We start from the raw sequence: 19,838 nt of genomic DNA, 5'->3' as shown, positions 1-19,838 counted from the left end.
CCCAGTGCCAGGAGAGGAGATGGCTCTTACCCACACCACTGCCCTGCACCTGGCCCCAGCACCACGGCCAGCCATGCTCAGGTGTTTGCTCCTGCTTCCTGCAGCAGCCAGTTGGGTTTCCGGAGAGCCTCCCATGTCAGCACATCAGGGGATGGAAGCTCACGACTCACGGGGGCTCAGTCCAGCTCCGACTTGTCCGTCAGCTGATCCCGGAGCACACACAGTGATCCTGCTGACCAAGGCTTCCCCAGTGCCTCTGCAGCAGGAAAAGGCTTTATGCGCTCATGAGTCACTCAGGGAATTACAGGATGGCTCCAGGCACTGGCCCAGTGCCTCCCAGGGCAGGCCCTTTCCCTGACACAGCAGAGCCCCACAGTGGTTTTGGTCAGCCGAGGACAGCGTGGAGCCGAGGTGCTAACTACCATCACTGGCACAGGGTACCCTGTCCCACCCCACTCTCACCACTCCACCCTGCAGCCAGGAGCCTTTCCTGAAAGCAAAGCTGGGAAGGACCTGGCAGCACACCATGGGACTCCCTGGACTCATATCTTGGGTTTGCAAACACCACAATGCAAACTGCAATCCTGGGAGCATCAGCAAAGCTGCTGAGGTAGATCAGGGGAGCTGGTGTGCCCAGGAAGCCCTCAGCTAACATAGACATCTCCCAGAAGAGGAGAGAAGAGCTGCCCCTCTGTCTTCTGTCCAGAGAGGGGGCCACTTTGAGAGGTCATTGCCCAAAATCCCCTCCATGTGCTCCATGCCTTGGCCCAGCTATGGTCAGCAGGACCATTAGCTGATGGGTCCAGGCCTCCCCTGGCTGTTATGCCAATCCAAGGACTGAAATTGCTCAGCCCAGCTCTGCTCATGTACCATCACACAGACCAACTGTCAGACAGTGGGCAACATGCTGATGGAGAGGCACTTTCCATGGCACGTGCATTCCACTGCCCTGCCCGTGCCTGGAAGACAATGGACACCAGGCCATGAGCAACACTCCTGCCATGATTACAGACATGCTCCTAAAGCCCTTCCTGAAGGTTTGGACACTGATGTCCAACCTCAAGAAAAGCAACTTCCCACCCACAGAAAATTCCAACCTGGCTCCGAGAGCCCAGACCTGGGGCAGCTGGAAGGATGTCATCTTCTATACCGGAATCTGCAGGGCACAGCAAGTGCCTGCTCCATCAAGAGCTCATGTGGAGCCATCCCCACCCTCAGACTGGCAAGGCTCCAGGGCTGAAAGTACTTCTACAGCTGATCTCCCATGAAAGCAGGCTGTGCTCCAGGCCAGAGTCTCCTCCAGCCCCTGGAGAGAACTTCCCGGAGCACAGCTGCACACACTGCCTGTACAGACATGTACCAGCGGGGATGAGCCACTGTGACCTCTGATCCATCCTGAGCCCGTGAGCACCCTGAACCCTGCAGTCACCCACTCGAGTTCCCCGTGTCGCACAGGCGGCCCTGCTGCCCCGTGTCACACGTGGCACTGGGGAGCTGCCGTGGAGGGGACATGCTGCAGGACAGCCGGCAAGATCCCACGGACCCGGGCTCCTCCCACGCTCGTGCTGGGACCCCCACGCCGCAGCTCCAGCTGGACTCCTCACCCTGTCCCTCCCAGTGCTGCCCGCAGCCCGTGCAGGGCTGGGGCCGGCCAGCGCGGTGACTGCCAGCGCGGTGACTGCCAGCACACTGACTCGGGCGCCCAAGCCAGCGGCACAGCGGAGTCTGCGGCTGAGTCACGGCGTGCCCGGTGACTCACCCTGGACACGGCTGCGGCCAGCACACGCAGCCACAGCAGCTCCAGCTGCAGGTTTGCTCACACACCGCTGCTGCTCCCCGAGGGCGCAGGCGCCGGGCAGCGCGCAGGGCTGGCAGTGCCATGGGCGGGGGTCTCCCGGTCCTGCAGTGGTGCTCCAAGGACGCTGGCAGGGGTGCCGTGCCTGTCCCCAGGCACGCCGGTGGCCCTGCTGCGGGGATCCTCATCGCTGCAGGTCTGGGGTGGCTCAGCCTGACCACAGCTGCCACTGCCCTGCTGGCTCTGATGCCCAGCCTAGGACTCACCCCGTGCCCCACACACCCACCAACTCGCCAGCCTCAACATCCCCTGCCCTGGGCACGGGGCAGCCCAAGGGCCAGGCTGTGCCAGAAGCACAGTTTGTCATGGAATCACACTATCATTAAGGTGGGAAAAACCGTCAGAGACCATCAAGACCAAGTGTTCCCCCAGCACTGCCAAGGCCATCACCATGTTCCCAAGTGCCACATCCACGTGGCCAGGGCACAGGGACGTGTCATTTAGTGCTGGGGGACTGAGGCGACTGGACCCGCCCTGTGCCTCTGACCACCGCACCCTCCTCACCTGAGGAAAGCTGCTTAGCACCTACTTCCATAATAAAGTAACCCACATCCTCAGGAACTGCTCTTATTTTACTGTGCCACCTAAATCTGGCAGCGCTGCCGCACTCTGGGACCAGCAGAACTAGCTCAAGGAGAGGAAGGGACACTGCACTAGGGCCAGCACTGGGAGGAGCCCACCAGACACAGCCATGGGCACAGCGGGAGCCAGGCACAATGGGGAAGCAGCAGCAGGACCCAAGACCTGGAGAGGAAAGCAGGGCAACCTGGGTTTTCCCAGAGCAGTTGTGGCTGAACCATCCCTGGAAGTGTCCAAGACCAGGTTGGACACAGCTTGGAGCAATATGGTCTAGTGGAAAGTGTCCCTGACCATGGCAAGGGGGTAGAATGGAAGGGGAAGTAAAGTCCCTTCCAACCTAAGCCATTCCAGGATTCTAAGCCCCATTTCAGGGCTTTCACTGTGGTTTGCGTTTTTACACGTCCATAATAATTGATCAGACAGTCCAAATGCCAACACTTCATAAAAACACCAGGACAACAACTTGGCTAAAACTCCCGAACCCGCCTGGAGGCAAGTGACATCCAAACTGCCCAAAAAAGGGTAAAAAGTAGGAAGAAAGAGGAGGAAACAGATGTCAATAAGATCTTGAACGCAGGAAGCATCAAAAATGGTGTAGGAAGCTGAAGCCTTCAGGAAAAGGAGTCTGTAACAATGCTGAGAGCAGCAGGAAGCGGCTGTGAGGAGCACAGACCTGCACGGGGAGGCACGGCTGCTCCCCAGAGCAGGTCCAGGGGCAGGGGTCTGCTGGGCCTCAGCACCACAGGCACTGACACAAACACTTGGGAAGAGCAAACACAGACAAATGGAGAATGGCAAAACCATTAGCAGAAACATTTTTAAAAATGTCATCAAAAAAACATAACTTTAATTTAAAGGCACAAACAACCTGAATACAATGGTGCAAGGAAGAGCGAGGAAGAGTGAGGAACAGTGAGCTCACACTCCTGCTCATGCGAGTTTTAAATAAGTATTGAAATAACAGAGATATTCAGGAATGGCTGGAAGAGAGCAAAGTGACCTCACACCCCCCAGCAGCCCTCACTGACACCAGTCTCTGAGAAGGGGATAGAGTCAATGGAACTGGATGTTCTTAAACAACAATTCATGTTACAGCTGATTGCACTCCTCCAGGTGGTTCAGGTGTTGCTGACACAGGGTTTGACTGGACAACCTTGAAGGTCCTTGCAGCCCAAAGTGATCCATGGTTCCATGACACAAACAACTCCGCCCATGTTTCCATGATCATGTAACCCATTCCCATACAACACTCCCTCTATAAACCATCACTCAGCAAAGTCATTTACAATAAACACAGTAGGACCAGGCTCAGAAGAGCCAGAGATCCACATCAACAGGTAAGAGGATTCCAGTGACACCTGGAGCCTTACCAGTCATGTTGGGAAGCTTCAGACAACTGGGAAAACACTTTTACTATGCCAGCTCCAAGAGAGGTGAAATGGCAAGTGCCAGGAATGCCAGGACAGTCATATCCCCCGGCCCCAAACCAGAGACCAACAGACCACATCCTTTTGGGGCCACTTCCAATTCCGGAGAAATGACTGGGTGACCAGGAACCATCAGTGTGGAGTCACATCAGCCCCATCAGGAAGCAGCAGATGGATATGCTGGACAACAGAGCTCTAATGCACACAGGCCACAGATGACCTCTAAGGTTGCTCCCAAACCAAACTCTAGGATTTCATTAAAAAGAGCAGCCAGCAGAGAAAGGAACTGGATTTACAGTTCATCAAACTGTGGCTGGGTCAAGTGGGAGCACACTGCCTGTAATCTGATGATTTTCATTTTAAGAACACTGGGTAAGGAAGAGCCATAAAAATTCTTTGAAGACCACACAAAATGAACTCATGAAGAGACTTTTAATGACAGTTATGTGACTTACTTCCCAAAAAGAACATCAAGAGATAATTGATGATGAAGTAACAGTAAACTTCTCAGGGAACAATGTTTAGGTAACAAAGTTTTATTTAGTCTAATCTAAAGAAATAAGTGAGAAAATGAACTTTAAAACAGATGAATGTAAATTGGGAATTAAACGGGAACTATCATCAGCTGGAGGAATTAATGACAGGAACAATAGACTGAAGAAGCAGCGGGTGGGCTCCCTTCAGTTGCTGCCACAGGAGGGTGTGAAGACTTCCAGGAATGGGGGATCCAAGACCCTTCCAGCCAGAAAAAGTACTTCCCAGCCTGGATGGCAAAGCTGTTAAACTGAACAGGGGGATGGTAGTACCACTTATCAGTTCATGATACATGGCCAGTAACGGAATAGACACTCCAGTATCAAAGTTTGTGTTTGAAATTCAACCCCACAAACCCCACAGAGCCTGCAAACCACCTGACTAAGCCCAACACACCTTTAGGCATTTCTCCTCCAAGAGGAGCATCTCAGTCTCCTCCCTCACCTCTCACCACCAGAGCTCCCCAAACACCCTGTGCAATCCCCTCCCCAAAAATCCACTCCCAGGCCTGCAAAGGGGCTGGGCACCTCCTCCCATGCCCATTTCTCACTTGTACCAGGCCACGTGTAATTTTGTCCTCGATTTCCTCTTAGACTCTCCCCAGCTCAATTTCCAGGACTTGCGGTCTACCAGAGCACCCTTCAGCTGATCCTCTGAGGGAAGTTGATGGGAGGAGGCAGACAGGAAAGACTGTCCCCAAGTTCTTACAGTCTGTGGGAGGAAGGACAGCAAACTGCAGAGACTCCACCAAGGCAGGTATTGTCCAGAGAGGCTGTGGCCTCCCCATCTCTGCAAGTGCTCCAGTCCAGGCTGAACAGGACTTGGAGCAACCCAGTCTAGTGGACAGTGTTCTTGCCCAGGGCAGGGAGTGGAATTGGATGAGTTTTAAGATCCTTTTCAACCCAAACCATTCTGGGATTCTGATTACAGCCTCCGTAGGCAAGATCTTATTGGAAGACCACAAGAAAAAAGAAAAAAAAAACCAAAACAAAAAAAAAAAGATTACAAAAAGCTGTTGGCCCCCTGAAGCAGCAGTGATGGCACACACAGGAATCAACCCAGTGCAGAAGAAACCAGTGTGGTAGGAGATCAGCTTGGCTCACCCAAGCATCATACCGGGCTTGGCATGGGAAGGCATGCACAGGGAAACTAGAAATTAGGTCAGATTAATAAGGATAAATATAAAGGAGTGGCAGCAGCACCCTAGTCTGAGCCCAGAGCAGCTACACAAAGAGTGAGAGGTGACCAGTGACAAACAGCAAAAACTAGAGGCAAATCCCAAGCACATCAGGGACCAACATAAGGACACAGGAAAGCTTGGCCTGTTCCACAGGAGACAGAGAAGACACTGAGGAATGATGCTGAGGACAGGGGAGGTTTAAACCTCTTTGTGTAAGTTCCCAGGACTAAGAGCAAAGAGGAGGCCAGCACAGGCAGAGCCCAAATACCTCACCAAAACTTCCAGTAAAAAATGCAATTTCAGATGTTTTACATGGGCAGATGGTGACAGACCAAGGGGTGATAGTTTCAAACTACAAGAGAAGATTTAGGTTAGATACTAGGATTAAATTCTTCCCTGTGGGGTGGTGAGGCCCTGGCACAGAGTGCCCAGAGAAGCTGTGGCTGCTCCATCCCTGGCAGTGTCCAAGGCCAGGCCGGATGGGGCTTGGAGCACCCTGGGATAGTGGAAGGTGCCCCAGCCTGTACTGGTACAGCCGATGGGCCAGAACAGGTGCACTTGGCCCTGCTGAACTTTATGAGGATCCCATGGGCCAACTCCTCTGCCAGTGTCCCTCTGGGTGCCATCCCTGTCCTCCAGCCTCGCACCTGCACCCCTCAGCGTGGTGTCACCTGTGAACACACCGAGTGTGAACACACTGTCTGTGTCATTAATAAAGACATTAACCAGTTCTGGTCCCAGTACGGACTTGGGGTGGACAGCGCTCATTACTGGTTTCCATTTGCCCACTGACCATAACCCTTTGGATGTGGCCATCTGTGCAATTCCTCACCCATCCAACAGTCCATCCACCAAACCCACCCCTCTCTGAATTCTCTTCAGTCTCCTGGGAAGGTGTCTGATGTCACTGACACACCTTCATTTTCCTGGAGGACAGACATCCCCACCTCAGGATCTCCCATGGCCCTTTTCTGTCTCACCAGAGCACTGCACAAGGTTGTTCCTCCCTCACCTGCAAATTCTGGGTTCTTCTGGACCCTGAGGCTCCTCTCTCAGGAACCAAACTGGCCACAACACCTTGTCCTCATTGATTCCAACAATCCTTTTATCCTCTTTGTTCTCCTCCTGGTTCTCTACAGCTTCTTTCGCCAGCCTCAGACAGACCATCCTCACTCTCCACCTCCAGTGATGCTGTTTTTTGGGTGTCTCACATGGCTCTGCCCATAGCACCTTCCCTTCTTCCACGCTTCCTCCAGCCAGCCTTTAATTTAACGCCATCCCTCAGCTCTGTGTGATGATTCATAGTTCTGCTTTTCTATTCCTGGACTGTCTCCTGTCCAAAATGAAGTCTCAGCTTCTTTTCCCCTCCAGCATTTCAAGTGTGCACCCACAAACCCAAGGTCCACATGATTAAAGAGAGCTGCTGCTAATCCCAGCTTTGTCCCATCTCCCCCCAAGCCCTTGCTGCACAGGGACTGGGGACGTCACTCAGACCCTGTCTGGGACTTGAGGACATGACTCAGACAGTAAGAGTTCATGGATTCTCCTTTCCTTCTCCTCACTTCTTATCACACAAGCTCCAGGCCTGAAACCTCCTTGTCCCCTGGCCACACAGCCAAAGGGCCACAGCATCCACTCTGCACTGATCACTATTAATCCTTCTGCCAAAAAGTGCCTATAACCCATAAAATCCTGCCTCATCCCTATTCAGCCACCACACTGCTGCTGCTGGAATTATTTCCCTAATCTCTCTGTTCAGCAGGCGAACGCTCCCTCTGAATTCCCCTCCGGGCCCTCCTCTTCTGTCACGTCAACCGTGAGCTGCGTATCTTCCCCCTCCCAAACGCCTCATTCCATAACAACCATTCTTCCTCCACTGTCTCCCTCCCAAACCCTGGCAGAAGCTCCACTTCCCAGATGCCGAATTACAGCAAACACCTCCCTGCTTCCTCCTGTTTGTGCTTCATGTTGGAAAAGCTCTATGCAAACCACCTGAAATCGCTTTATTCTCCTCTTTTAAAGAGCTCCTCGAAGCTCCCCCAAGCTCTGTGCCCAACAGGAACACCCAAATTACCCCACATGGGAGGTCCATGTCCTGACACAGCCCCCCCATATGCTCATCAGCACCTGCCTCTCACTTTTAAACCAGCTCCAAGCCCTCCACAGCAAAGTTGGCCCTGTCCTGTGCTCCCATACACAGGACTGGACCAGGTGAGGCTCCAAGGGTGACTGCAGAGAAAAACCAGGAGCAGGAGTTCTCCCCCTGAACCCTCCCGAGCAGAAGGGCCACGGTGCCATCAGCCCTGCAGCACCCACCTCCCAGCAGGAGCAGCACTGGCCTCGCCACCCGCTGTCAGAGTGGCATCCTGCAGGGTGTGTGCTCCTCCAGCCCTGCTCCATCCTCCGCACACGGGGACGGACAGCACTCGCCAGAGGCTGCTCACAGAAAGTCCAAATGGCTTCAGTGGAAAAGGACCTTAAAGCCCATCCAGTCCCACCCCTTGCCATGGGGTGCATCTTCTCTAGGGACATCTTCCCCTATCCCGGGGTGCTCCAAGCCCCATCCAACCTGGCCGTGGACACTTCCAGGGATGGGGCAGCCATAACTGTTTCAAACAACCTGTGCCAGGGCCTCACCACTCTCGCAGGGAAAAATTTCTGCCCAATATCCCATCTAACCCTGCCCTCTGTGCCTGGGAAGCCAAATTCCCCCTTGTCCTGTCACCCAAGTCCCTTTGTTCAAAGTCCCTCTCTGAAGGCCAGACCCCTCTTCCCTACCACAGGAGTCACAGCTGGGGTAAATACCCAAAGCTGCCCAAAATCAAGAGCAGGAGCCAGCGAGCACTGAGCCCTCGGCAGGAGCCAGGGCCAGCAGCCCACGCTGGCCACCATGGCAACCCAGAGGCAGCGGCTCCCACCCCTGGAACTCCAGTACCAGCAGGACCCGGCCGGGATTCCAGATGCAGCAGCTGGGAGTGTGGCACAGAGCCCCGAGGCTGAGAGGATTTCATCACATAGATCACATGGCCAGAACCAGATCTCACACATGACCCCAGGCAGGAATTCCCCAGTGACTCAGCCAGGGCTTGCAGAGTGGAGATGCAGCCAGACACCCTGGACAGATGCAAACTTCCCTCTCCCTCTGCATGCCACAAGCTGGGGTGCTCTGCTCTGTCTGGAAATCTGCTTCCTAGGATTTGTGGGAATTCAGAAGCAGCAGGGTTTGGTTGTAATTGGACAGCAGGTCTGAAAGTCACTGAGGCAGGAGAGGTGAGCAGGCATGCAACAGGTCTCAATCACACAAACCTCCTTCCAGTCAAGAAGCAGCTAAAAGTATCTTTATTTTTACCTTTCCCGCCCCAGAAGATTTCTTGCTCTCACTACATCACTTGAGTAAATCCACCTGAATAGGCACCCATGGGATCCGTGCTCCTGGTGCTGCCCAGAGCTGCAAGAGGCAGCAGGAGTGAGAGGACAGCTGTCTCTTCCATGAAGGGCACTGCCAGCAGGAACGCAACGGACACGGATTCCCAAGGCCTGCAGCTGCTGCATGGCGAGATAACGACTCGCAGCAAGTCCTGGAGAATAATTTTAAAAAAGAATCCGATGCCAAAGCAGGAAGGTGGGATCACAAGGAGAAAAGGCCTCCTTCTGACAGGGAGGGATGCAATAAGAGCATCACGGTACCGCCAAGATGCCCCTCAAGCTGCCGAGCTCTGATCACAGGCTGGGGCAGCTCTTGCATTCCTCAATTCCCAGCAGCCAGGCTTCTGTGCCAGCCCTTCAGCCCACAGCTGCTCCTCCAGACCATGTGGCTGCTGCCTACTCCCCCCACATCCACAGCAGCTACAACGGGATTTTAGCTCCAAGGCTGTACCCCTCTGCCATAGGCACCAGAACACCCAGTATTCCCCAGCATAGGACCATCCCATGTCAGCCAGCCCAGCTGGAAACACAGTCTGGGACCAGATCAGACATCATTTAGATCTAATTTGGCCACCCAAATTAATAAGTCCCATCGCTAGGTCAGAACAACCAGCCTGGATGCAGCCATGCCTTACATTCCCATCTCAGTGGGACTCCAGGGGAGGTGAGAGCCCAGCAGTGCCCAGCACTGGAAGGTGTCTATGCAGAAAGCGGTCAGCTCTGTCAGGAGCTTTGGGAAAGCTCCTGAAAGCGAATGGCAGATGAATGATTGGCAGTCAAGTGCGCAAAGCTGGCCCCACTGGCACCGCTCCCACCGGGTACTCCCAGGCAGGGCCCGGCAACGCCAGCCCAAGCACGGCAGGAACGCACGAGGGCTCACCCCACAGCCAGCACAGAGGCAGCTCTGAGCACAGGGGCACGGCTGGCCCCATTCTGACAGAGGCCCGGGTCAGCAGGACATTGCTGCTTGGAGCAGCAGCCAGTGCACAGCATCCCTAAACTGGAAAGGGCTCTGTGCACCAAGCTGTGAAACTCCTGAGAAATCTGGGGTTTGTGTTGAGACAAGAGTCACGTTAGGACTTCCCACAAGAGTTGTGTTGGGAAGGCAGAGAGCCACCAAGCACTGACGTCACACCGACCCACAGCGAGCACAGGGAGACCGGCCAACGTCTGGCCAAACACCCAGAGCGTGTACCTGGAACAGGCAGCAGGCTCCCAGCTCCTCCCCAGGTACTGCTGGGGCTGCTGTCAGGGTCAGACCAGCACACGGAGCTTTGCTGTCACATCAGCTGTCGCACAGCTCAGACACTGCAACCCAGGCCTTTGCTGCCTCCCCAGACCCAGCCATGTGTGCCCCCTCCTCGCCACCCACATTCACGTGGTCACACCACAAGCAGCTGGGAGCTGACTGAAGCAAACCTAACACATGCCTGGCTCCTGCCAGGGTAGCTCGGGATCACAGGGAGGGGTAGGTGGAGCTGCCAAGTGGGAAGAGCTGCACTGTCCCTGCCCGTAGCAACCACGCTTGTATTGGATCAAGGGAACTGAAACTGCAGCCACAGAGACTCCTAATTCTCTCCTGACCCCACCTCCAAATCCTGTTCTTTCCCTTCACATCCCAGATTTTCCTCTTTAGCCACAGTACCGAGTTCTTGCCCCCAGAGCACCAGGAACCTTCACCTCCCCCAGCACAGCACCTGCAGCTCCATCCTGCTCAGCTCCCAGCCATCAGGACCATCCTCCAGCCTTCCTGCTACAGTTTCACCATCTCTCTCAACTCCTATCGATCAGGGCATCAAGCAATGGCCTTTCCTGATTCTTCCCCAAGACCAGATTCTCCATCTGTAAGCTCAGAAAGGTTTGAGCTGCACCTGGCAAAGATGCCTCCAGATGACTTGGGCCACAACACAAAACTCAGTAAAAACAGGGGATGTATTTGTTGAAGCGTGCTAAAGGCTCCTTCAGCTGTGCTTTGGATCTGCCCATCACTCCTGGGGGTCCAGAGTCTCCTGTCGCATCAGAATCTGCTCCAGGACTCTTTCCAGGCAGATCCTTTTGCTTGTGCTGCTTATGCCAGGCACTGGCACCATGAGATGCTGAGCAGTGCCAGCCCTGCCTCAGCCAGGCCAGGACAACGCAGTGGTAGAGGACCCGGGTTCTCCCTGGCCAGCAGGGAAGGCAGCCCAGGAAGCCTTCCCAGGGCCCTTTGGAGCCTCTCCAGGGAGTTGACCCAGAGACCACAGCACCCCGCACCCAAACAACACAGAGTGCATGGTCAGAACAGGAGCTGCTCCGAGAGCTGGAGCCCCTCTGCTCTGGAGCCAGGCAGGGATGTTCACCTGGAGATGTTCACCTGGGATGTTCACCTGGAGCAGAGAAGGCTCCACGGAGACCTTAGAGCTCCTTCCATTGCCTAAAGAGGCTCCAGGAGAACTGCAGAGACTTGGGATGAGGGACTGCAGTGACAGGACAAGGGGGAATGGCTTCTCACAGACAAGAAGGCAGGGTTAGATGGGATATTGGGAAGACATTTTTCCTTGTCAGGGTGGTGAGGCCCTGGCACAAACTGCCCAGAGAAGCAGTGGCTGCCCCATCCCTGGAAGTGTTCAAGGCCAGACTGGATGGAGCTTGGGGCAACCTGGTCTAGTGGAAGGTGTCCCTGCCCATGGCAGGGGGTGGAACAAATGGTCTGTAACCCAAACCATTCTCTGGTTCTGTGATTTGCCCAACCTCTCATTTTGTGCCCTTTTAACCCCTTTGCACTTAACTTCCAGCAAATCTGGAGACCACAGTGTGCGAGTGGTCATTACCTGAATGCAGGGGTGTTACAGCATGAGCCACGCAGCTGTCCAGAATGCCCAGCTCCAGCCCTGGAGCAGGGATGTGCCGATGGCTTCGGAGTTTGCAGCTCCCCCTACGGCACCCCAGCACCACGGCCTGTGGTTTCCCAGCCCTCGGGAACTCACAGGCACACGTAAACAGGGCAGTTTTCTGCAGAGGTCATGGAATTAGCAGGAAAAAGCTGGCTAAGCAGAACGCTCTCCTTCCCAAAGGGTGTAATTTACTCAAGGCTGATTCAGCAGAGTGAAGACATGGTGAGCCCTGAGTGCAGCCTGGCAGTGTGGGGCTCCCCCAGCGAGGAGGGTCCTCATCTTCCTCCAGAAGATCCTGCAGCAGTGGCAGCTCCTGCCTCAGTTTGCTTTGTGAATCAGCACACCAGGAGCCAGTTTCAAAAGACGTTGGGAAAGGATGGAGCATGGAGCTAGAAGACTTGTGCTGGAACTGAACAAAATGATGAAGCTCAGCCAATTTAACTCGTGAGAAACAGAGACAGCAAAGTGGCCTCAGTAACTGGTACAAGTGGCTTTAAACATGAAGATGCCCAGTACCAAAGCAGTCCTTTCTAAGAGAGAAATGCAGAAAATACCCAGGATGTTGGAGATGCCAGCTGGAAAATCACAGCACTTATTGACAGCAAGGCAGGCTATGATGGAGTAAACTCCTGAGGCAGAGGCCCAGGTCTGTACCTCCAACAGTCCTCAGCCAGAGGCCTTGTTTTTTAAGGCCAAAATCCTGGGACAGACTATTTACAACAAGTGACCCAACAGTCCGTGCTGGCCTCACACCCAGCCAACAGCAGACCCTGGAGTGAGGTAGAGCCAGCAGTGGGGTAGCCCCTGCCTGGCAAAGCAGATGTGGAGTTCACGGACAACCAGGCTGCTCCCAGCCACCAGAGACATTCTGCAGGGCTCTCTCATCCTGAGCCTCTGCCAGAGCAGCAACAGCTGGAAATTGTAGAGGAGAGCTTTCCCAAACTAACCCTGCTTCTTAAACTGCAGAGAGGAACCCACATGGGTTTAGAGGCAGATGGGAGAGGTGAGAAAGGACAATGAAGGGAAAAAAAAAAACATGTGCTCCAGGTAAAGCTGACTACAGAGAGATTCCTGGTCCTGCTCCCTGGACACTGAGTCCTCACCATGGCTCAAACTCTCTCCAAGCTTTCCCAGAGAGCTGAGCTTTAGATGGGCTGCAAGGCATGTGCACAACCACAAACATCAGAACGTGGGGGCCAAACGTGGCCTCATTCTGCCCAGCAGGAAGAGTCCCGTTGGGCTCTTACCCAGCCGCTCTTTCACTCCATGGGGGGGGTGACAGGGTGAGGAAGGACAGAGGAGCTTTCTCAGGTCTGTCTGTCCCTTCATAGTTCAATCCAGGCCTAGTTAAGGCTCTCTCTGGGCATCACAACCCAACTGCAGGGTTGTTTCTGCTCTCAAGCCTCTGGTCCAGCAGTCGTGGTTTTGTCCTTGGTGCTGGCATGTTCTAGGGAGCTCAGGAAAGACCTGGGTTTCCTCCACCCATGCTGTGTCACCTGAACTGCTTGTGGCACCACTGCAAACACTGTTAGCTGGTCAGGGACTACCCCACCTCAGCCTAAGCCCACTCCCCAAGAGCCTCCTGCACATCCCAACATATCCTGATGTACTTCCTGCCTGGACATACAGAGAAGAAAATTCTCATCATCTGGCAAAAGCTCTGTTGAGGGAATCTCACCTACTTCTTATCTCCCTTCTACCTCTCCCTCCTGCCTTCACCACTTCACACTCCCAGAAAACCTCTGTATAACCATCTCTTCAGTCCCACATCATGATCTTCTTTCGCTATTCCCTCTTGCCGGTGCTGTCTCTCCCAGCTGTCCATGAATGTGTGGTTCTGCAGCCCCATGCTGTTCGCAGCCTGTCTTGCATGTCCCTCAGGTAACCCCCGCACCAGAGACATTGCTCGTCCTCCTCCAACCCGCGTCCTGGTCACTGCTCAAAGTTCACTTCCAGGAAAGAAATAAGGACTGTGCAATTACTGCTCTAATTACAAGCTCTATTAATACGGTTCTGTCTGCAGCCTGTCCCAGAGTCACGACGTTGGAGGCCACATTTACTGTGAGCAGGGCTGCAGCAGCCCCAGGTTGGTATCGTTTTGCTTTATGCAGATATGAAATCTTTTATAGAACTCAGCAGCTTGCAGCAGTCTCCACATTTTGGCAAGGAAAGCAGCCTGGGATGAGGGAATCGCATTTTGCAAGCCCCCTGAAAATCTGTCCAAATTTGGTGGTTAGAAACTACCAAAAAACTCCAGGTCCTGCCTGTGATGCAGCTGATGCTGGTGACCAGCCCAACCTGCCATCTCCCCCAGCCCCAGTGCCCCTCAGCCCCCATCACCTCTGAATAAAGCTCCAGCTCAAGGAGGAGACCAAAACAGAGCAGATTTCCCTTTCTTCCCACAGTGGCACCACCAATGCCAGCCCATAGGCAGGCACAGCTGGCTCTCACCCCATCGTGGGCTGCAAGCTTCTCAAGAAAGGCTTGTTCCCCGAGCCTGGGGGGCTGGCAGGGCTCTGGCTGCAGCAGCCCCCCAAGACACACTTCAGCCCCTCCTTGGCAGAGCCACACTGTCACAGACCCACCCCCCCAGTTCTGTACCTCTCTGCCAGTGCCCGACTCCAATGCTGGCACAGCTGCAACACTGACACCCTTGCGGTGACACCCCTGCAGGGACACTGGCAGCCCCAGCAGAGGGTGGGCAGCTTGGACCCCCTGCCCGCTGCAGCAGAGGACTGCTTTCGACTTTCCCCCTTCAAAAATGAAGGAATTACCTACAGGAAAGGAGTCTTGGCAGGAGGGTGTGAGCAAGTCTTGCAAGACCCAGTGCCTCAGTTTTAGGAAATGGAATTTGGGGTTTCACTGGCAACTTCTGTCATGGATTTTCAGACCATGAACCATTGTTCCAGTCACCAACTCTGATCTTCAGATCAGGAACATCAACAAACAAAACCCTCTTTCAGACATTTCTGTATCAAGCCCCAAACCTGCAGGTTAGAAGGAAATTCCCTTCCAGACCAAGGCACTCTACGGATGATAACATCTCCAGCAAGGCTCTTCCAGCCGTTAATTAACCCCTGTTAATTCACTCATGCACACCTGGTAATGGTCACAGGTAACTGTGTAAACACAGCACATGTTTCACCAGGATCAGGACTCATCCCATTGCCCCGCAGGTATTAAGGACAGCCGAGACAAGGAAATCTGAGGGATTCCTGCTACACATCCACAGGGAAGGCTCGGAAGAGGCAGGATGTGTCTGTGGCTTGAACAGGCAAAGTCCCCAAGGACATGCAGCCTCTGGCACCATCCCACAGCCCTGTGGACACAGGTGAGCCGTGTCACGGCCAGCCAGGTGCAGGGCACCCCTCAGCCCTCATTCTGGGTGACACTGGGTGCTTTGGGAAGCCCCAAGCACCTCAGCAGCGCACAGGAGGCTGGTGTGTGCGTTCACACCTTCTCAGCACCAGGAGGAACCACGCAGCACAGGAGTTGCTAAGAGACGCGCGCCTCCCACCAGCGTGCCCAGCACCCGCTCCCGGGGCTGGGGGCGCAGGACGGGACACGCGCCCAGCGCCCCGCGGGGCTCTGCGTCCCTGCAGGGGACAAGGAGCAGGGACACGGTGCCCGGCGTGGCTCTGCCCACAGAGGTGACCCTGGGAGCACCTCCGGCATAGCCCCGCCACGTCTCAGCTGGCAGCTCCTGTGTCCCACAGTGCAGGAACCTCACACAAGATAAGATCGTGTCACCAGTGACCTCGGGCTCCCACCACAGCTGTCATCAGAGGCACAAACAAGGGAGAGCTGCAGGAGCCCCATGGCAATGGGCACAGCACAGTTCTCCCCCACCAGCCCACTGTGACTCCCCCAGTGGGACTGGTGGGACCCCAACTATGGGACTGAGCCACTGCCATGGCCTGTGCCAGCCTTGCCCTCCCACCCATCTCCATCCAGCCTGAGTCCCTTTCCTCTTCTCCTCCAATTCCATCAACCCTACAGCTTTCTGTGGATGAAGACCTCCACAGACGTGAAAAGGCCCCTCCAGCATCAGCCCAGGGTTTTACATCCTCCCTGTCTTTACCCCACTGAGTGTTCTTTGACCTTGCACCATGAGGCCACTAAAACAAATTCTGGGATTCACATTCCCTCAATCCATGCAACCTTTTTTGTCACAGGCCTCACTCTTCTTACAGGCCATCTTCCTTTCCCCCTTTCCACAGAAACTCAAAAGGACCAAAGTGGGATGCAGGCCTCTGGAGAAGCACCCAGGCTGCTGCTCACATGCAGCATCACCATGGTGGCCAGCACCCCTATAATGTGGCTACCACTCCCCAAAACCACCTCGTGTGCCCCTGCAGTGACATTCATGGCATGAGGCAGCAGGAACGGAGCTGAGCACACTGCCACCAAGCTGGGACAACAAAACCCAGGGCAGTGAAACGGCAGTGCCTGGCAAGCACCGAGCTGGACCGGGGCTCCTCACACAGACCAAGGGCACCCGCGGCCCTGCCTTCCCCGCTGTGGGCCAGCTGCAGAAACCTGGAGGCTTGGGCTCACCGAGGGCAGAGGGACCCTTAGGCTGGGGGGCTGCAATAGCCTGCCGGCCACAGTGGGCCTCAGCACAGCACGATCGACCTTCCCCTCCCCTCAGCTCCACTGCAGCCCGCCGGCTGCACCGCAGCCCCTCGCCCATCCTGGGCTCCAGCTCCATCCCAGCCCCCCCTTCACCTCAGCCCCTCAGCTGCACCGAGGTCCCTCACCCACGGCGGTCCCCAAGCTCCATCCCAGCCCCTCGGCTCCATCCCAGCCCCCCAATTCCATCCCAGCCCCTCGGCTCCATCCCAGCACCCCAGCTCCATCCCAGCCCCTCGGCTCCATCCCAGTGCCCCATCTCCATCCCAGCACCCCGGCTCCATCCCAGCCCCTCGGCTCCATCCCAGCCCCTCGGCTCCATCCCAGCACCCCGGCTCCATCCCAGCACCCCGGCTCCATCCCAGCCCCTCGGCTCCATCCCAGCACCCCGGCTCCATCCCAGCCCCTCGGCTCCATCCCAGCACCCCGGCTCCATCCCAGCCCCTCGGCTCCATCCCAGCACCCCAATTCCATCCCAGCACCCCAATTCCATCCCAGCCCCTCGGCTCCATCCCAGCCCCTCGGCTCCATCCCAGCACCCCGGCTCCATCCCAGCCCCTCGGCTCCATCCCAGCACCCCGGCTCCATCCCAGCCCCCCAATTCCATCCCAGCCCCCCAATTCCATCGCATTTCCCCAGCTCCTCTGCAGTTCCTCGGCTCCATCCCTCCCCTCGCTGCCGGCTCCCGGCACCCGGGCCGCAGTGTTCTGCATTTCTAATGTTAACGGGCCCCGGAGATCCCGTTCCCCGTCGACGCCGAGTGCAAACCTCCCCCGCCCCGATGCCGGACCAGCGCCCGCCCCCGCCCGCCGCTCCCGGCAGAGGCCGCGGGCGGAGGCCCCGGCCCTGCGCAGGCCCGGCCGCGACCACCATCGCTGCGGGGCCGGGAACGGGGCCGGGGCGGGGGCGGCTGACGAGCGCGTCCCCTTGGCTCCCTCCCTCCCGGCCCGCCCGGCCCCCGCGGCCCCGGCGTGCCCGGCCCCGCTGCCGGCGGCGGGGCCGCAGCGCCCGTGAGCCCCGGCCCCGCGCAGGCCGCGCCCGGCCCCCCGCGCCCCCGGCCCCGCCGCTGCAGGGCCCGGCGCGATCCCGGTCCCGCGGGCAGGGCCGGGCCGGGCTCCGCCGGGCCCCGCGGGCGCAGGTGCAGCGGCGGCGCGGACAAAGGCGGCGGCGCGGCCGGCGCGGCTCGGTGCCCCGTTCCCGGTGACCCGCTCGGTGCCCGGTCGCCGGCACTCACCCTCGATGGAGATGACGTGCTCGCGGATCTGGCTCTGCAGCGCCAGGTCCTCCACGCGCTCGATGAGGTCGTAGATCGCGTAGATATTGGGGTGCACGGACTCGAAGCGCCCGATCTCGGCGCGGATCGCGGCCGAGTTGGAGAGCCCGAACTGCGGCGGGGGCGGCCCGCCGGGCTGCGGCCCCGAGGGCCCGGGCACGGGCACCGGCACCGGCCCGCCCGGCGCCGCCAGGCTCTGCTGCTGCCCGGGGCTCTGCCCGGCGCCGCCCGGGAAGTTCATCGCGGCGGCGGCACGGCCGGTCAGCGGCGCGGGGCTCCGGGCAGCCGCTGCATGGCCGCAGCCGCGTCCGTCCGCGGGTCCCCCGGGCTGCGCCGCCGCCCCCGACCGCCTCCCGCCCGCTCCGCCCCGCCCCGCCCCGCCCGCGTCAGCGGGACCGGCCCCGCGGCGGGCGGGGAGCGGGGGGAACGAGGTGGGCAGAGCGGGGAGCGGAACCGGGGAGAGGGGGAGGGGGCGCTGGCATGCGGAGGGGAGCGGGCGGAGCTGGCTCCAGGACGGGGAGCGCAGCGCTTTCGCTGCCCCGTCCTGCCCCGCTCCGCCGCGGCCCCTGCCCGCCCGGCACCACGGTGATGGGCACTTGCCCCCCTGCCCGGCCGCCGCCCGCCTACGAGTCGCGGCTCCCGTCCCTCAGCATCCCACCGCGGCCACCCCGCACACCGCGGAGGCAGCGCCGCTGTTGTGCGGCTGCCCATGCCCACGCTCCCCCCAGGCCTGCAAACCCCCTGTGCCAGCCTGGGAACCCCCCTGTGCCAGCCTGGGACCCCCCCTGTGCCAGCCTGGAGACCCCTGTGCCAGCCTGGGAACCCCCCTGTGCCAGCCTGGGAACCCCCCTGTGCCAGCCTGCAGACCCCTGTGCCAGCCTGGGACCCCCCCTGTGCCAGCCTGGAGACCCCTGTGCCAGCCTGCAGACCCCTGTGCCAGCCTGGGAACCCCCCTGTGCCAGCCTGCAGACCCCTGTGCCAGCCTGGAGACCCCTGTGCCAGCCTGGGACCCCCCCTGTGCCAGCCTGGAGACCCCTGTGCCAGCCTGGGACCCCCCTGTGCCAGCCTGGAGACCCCTGTGCCAGCCTGGGACCCCCCTGTGCCAGCCTGGGACCCCCCTGTGCCAGCCTGGAGACCCCTGTGCCAGCCTGGAGACCCCCCTGTGCCAGCCTGGGAACCCCCCTGTGCCAGCCTGGAGACCCCCTGTGCCAGCCTGAAGACCCCTGTGCCAGCCTGGAGACCCCTGTGCCAGCCTGGGAACCCCCCCTGTGCCAGCCTGGAGACCCCTGTGCCAGCCTGGGACCCCCCTGTGCCAGCCTGGAGACCCCTGTGCCAGCCTGGGAACCCCCTGTGCCAGCCTGCAGACCCCTGTGCCAGCCTGGGAACCCCCCTGTGCCAGCCTGGGACCCCCCTGTGCCAGCCTGGAGACCCCTGTGCCAGCCTGGAGACCCCCCTGTGCCAGCCCTGCCTCTGGCTGCGTTTGAGGTAATTTCATCATTAATCACCCCAAGGTCATTATTGAAGCTGTGGAACATGACCGGTCCCAAGGAGTTCCTGGGTGCCCACCAGCTGCTGCCCCAGTGTGGGGGGTCTCCTCCCTGGTGACCCCCTGTCCACAGGCCGAGTGCTGTCCCCCTGCCCGCGCTCAGGGCAGGCTGCTGCAGGCCACTCCGGTGAGGGCTGGCACGATGATGGAAGTGCCCAGGGGACCACCATGGTGGCAGTCCGGCCATCTCAGGGGATGCCTGTTGGGCAGGGACTGGTTACACCCCTCCCGTTGTGCCCGTCCCTAAAACAGCTTGCATGGGGTGACCTGGGGCACAGGAAGGCTCTGGATGGGCACAGGGCTGGCAGAACCGTGGGAGCCAGTGGAGTTCGCTGGGACATCACTGGGGACTAGCTGAAATCTTCCAAATGGCTGAGAAACGTAAAAAAAACAGGATCATGGGCCCTGGCAGATTAAATAAAAAAGTGGAATTTGGGAGAGGAGAAAGAACAGAAAGGTGAGCAGCTGAGAGAACCAGGATTGCAATGGATTTCTCCCTCAGTCCCACTGGGA

The 19,838-nt window shown here is 57.8% G+C and overlaps 1 protein-coding gene across 2 annotated transcripts in view; it reads right to left on the bottom strand.

The window, feature by feature from the left end:
* The window catches only part of AGAP3 (ArfGAP with GTPase domain, ankyrin repeat and PH domain 3), a 107,698-nt gene extending 89,560 nt beyond the window's left edge, over positions 1-18,138 (bottom strand). For both annotated transcript variants that reach the window (XM_068176982.1, XM_068176987.1), the window contains exon 1: positions 17,741-18,138. In XM_068176982.1, the coding sequence (XP_068033083.1) occupies positions 17,741-18,020 (280 nt within the window). In that variant the 5' untranslated portion in view covers positions 18,021-18,138. The remainder of the gene's footprint in view (positions 1-17,740) is intronic.
* Positions 18,139-19,838: the final 1,700 nt, after the last annotated feature.

This window comes from Anomalospiza imberbis, chromosome 1, assembly GCF_031753505.1.
Source record: "Anomalospiza imberbis isolate Cuckoo-Finch-1a 21T00152 chromosome 1, ASM3175350v1, whole genome shotgun sequence".
NCBI lineage: Eukaryota > Metazoa > Chordata > Aves > Passeriformes > Viduidae > Anomalospiza > Anomalospiza imberbis.
The sequence above is the reverse complement of the archived record's forward strand: the minus strand, read 5'-3'. Positions and strand labels throughout refer to the sequence as shown.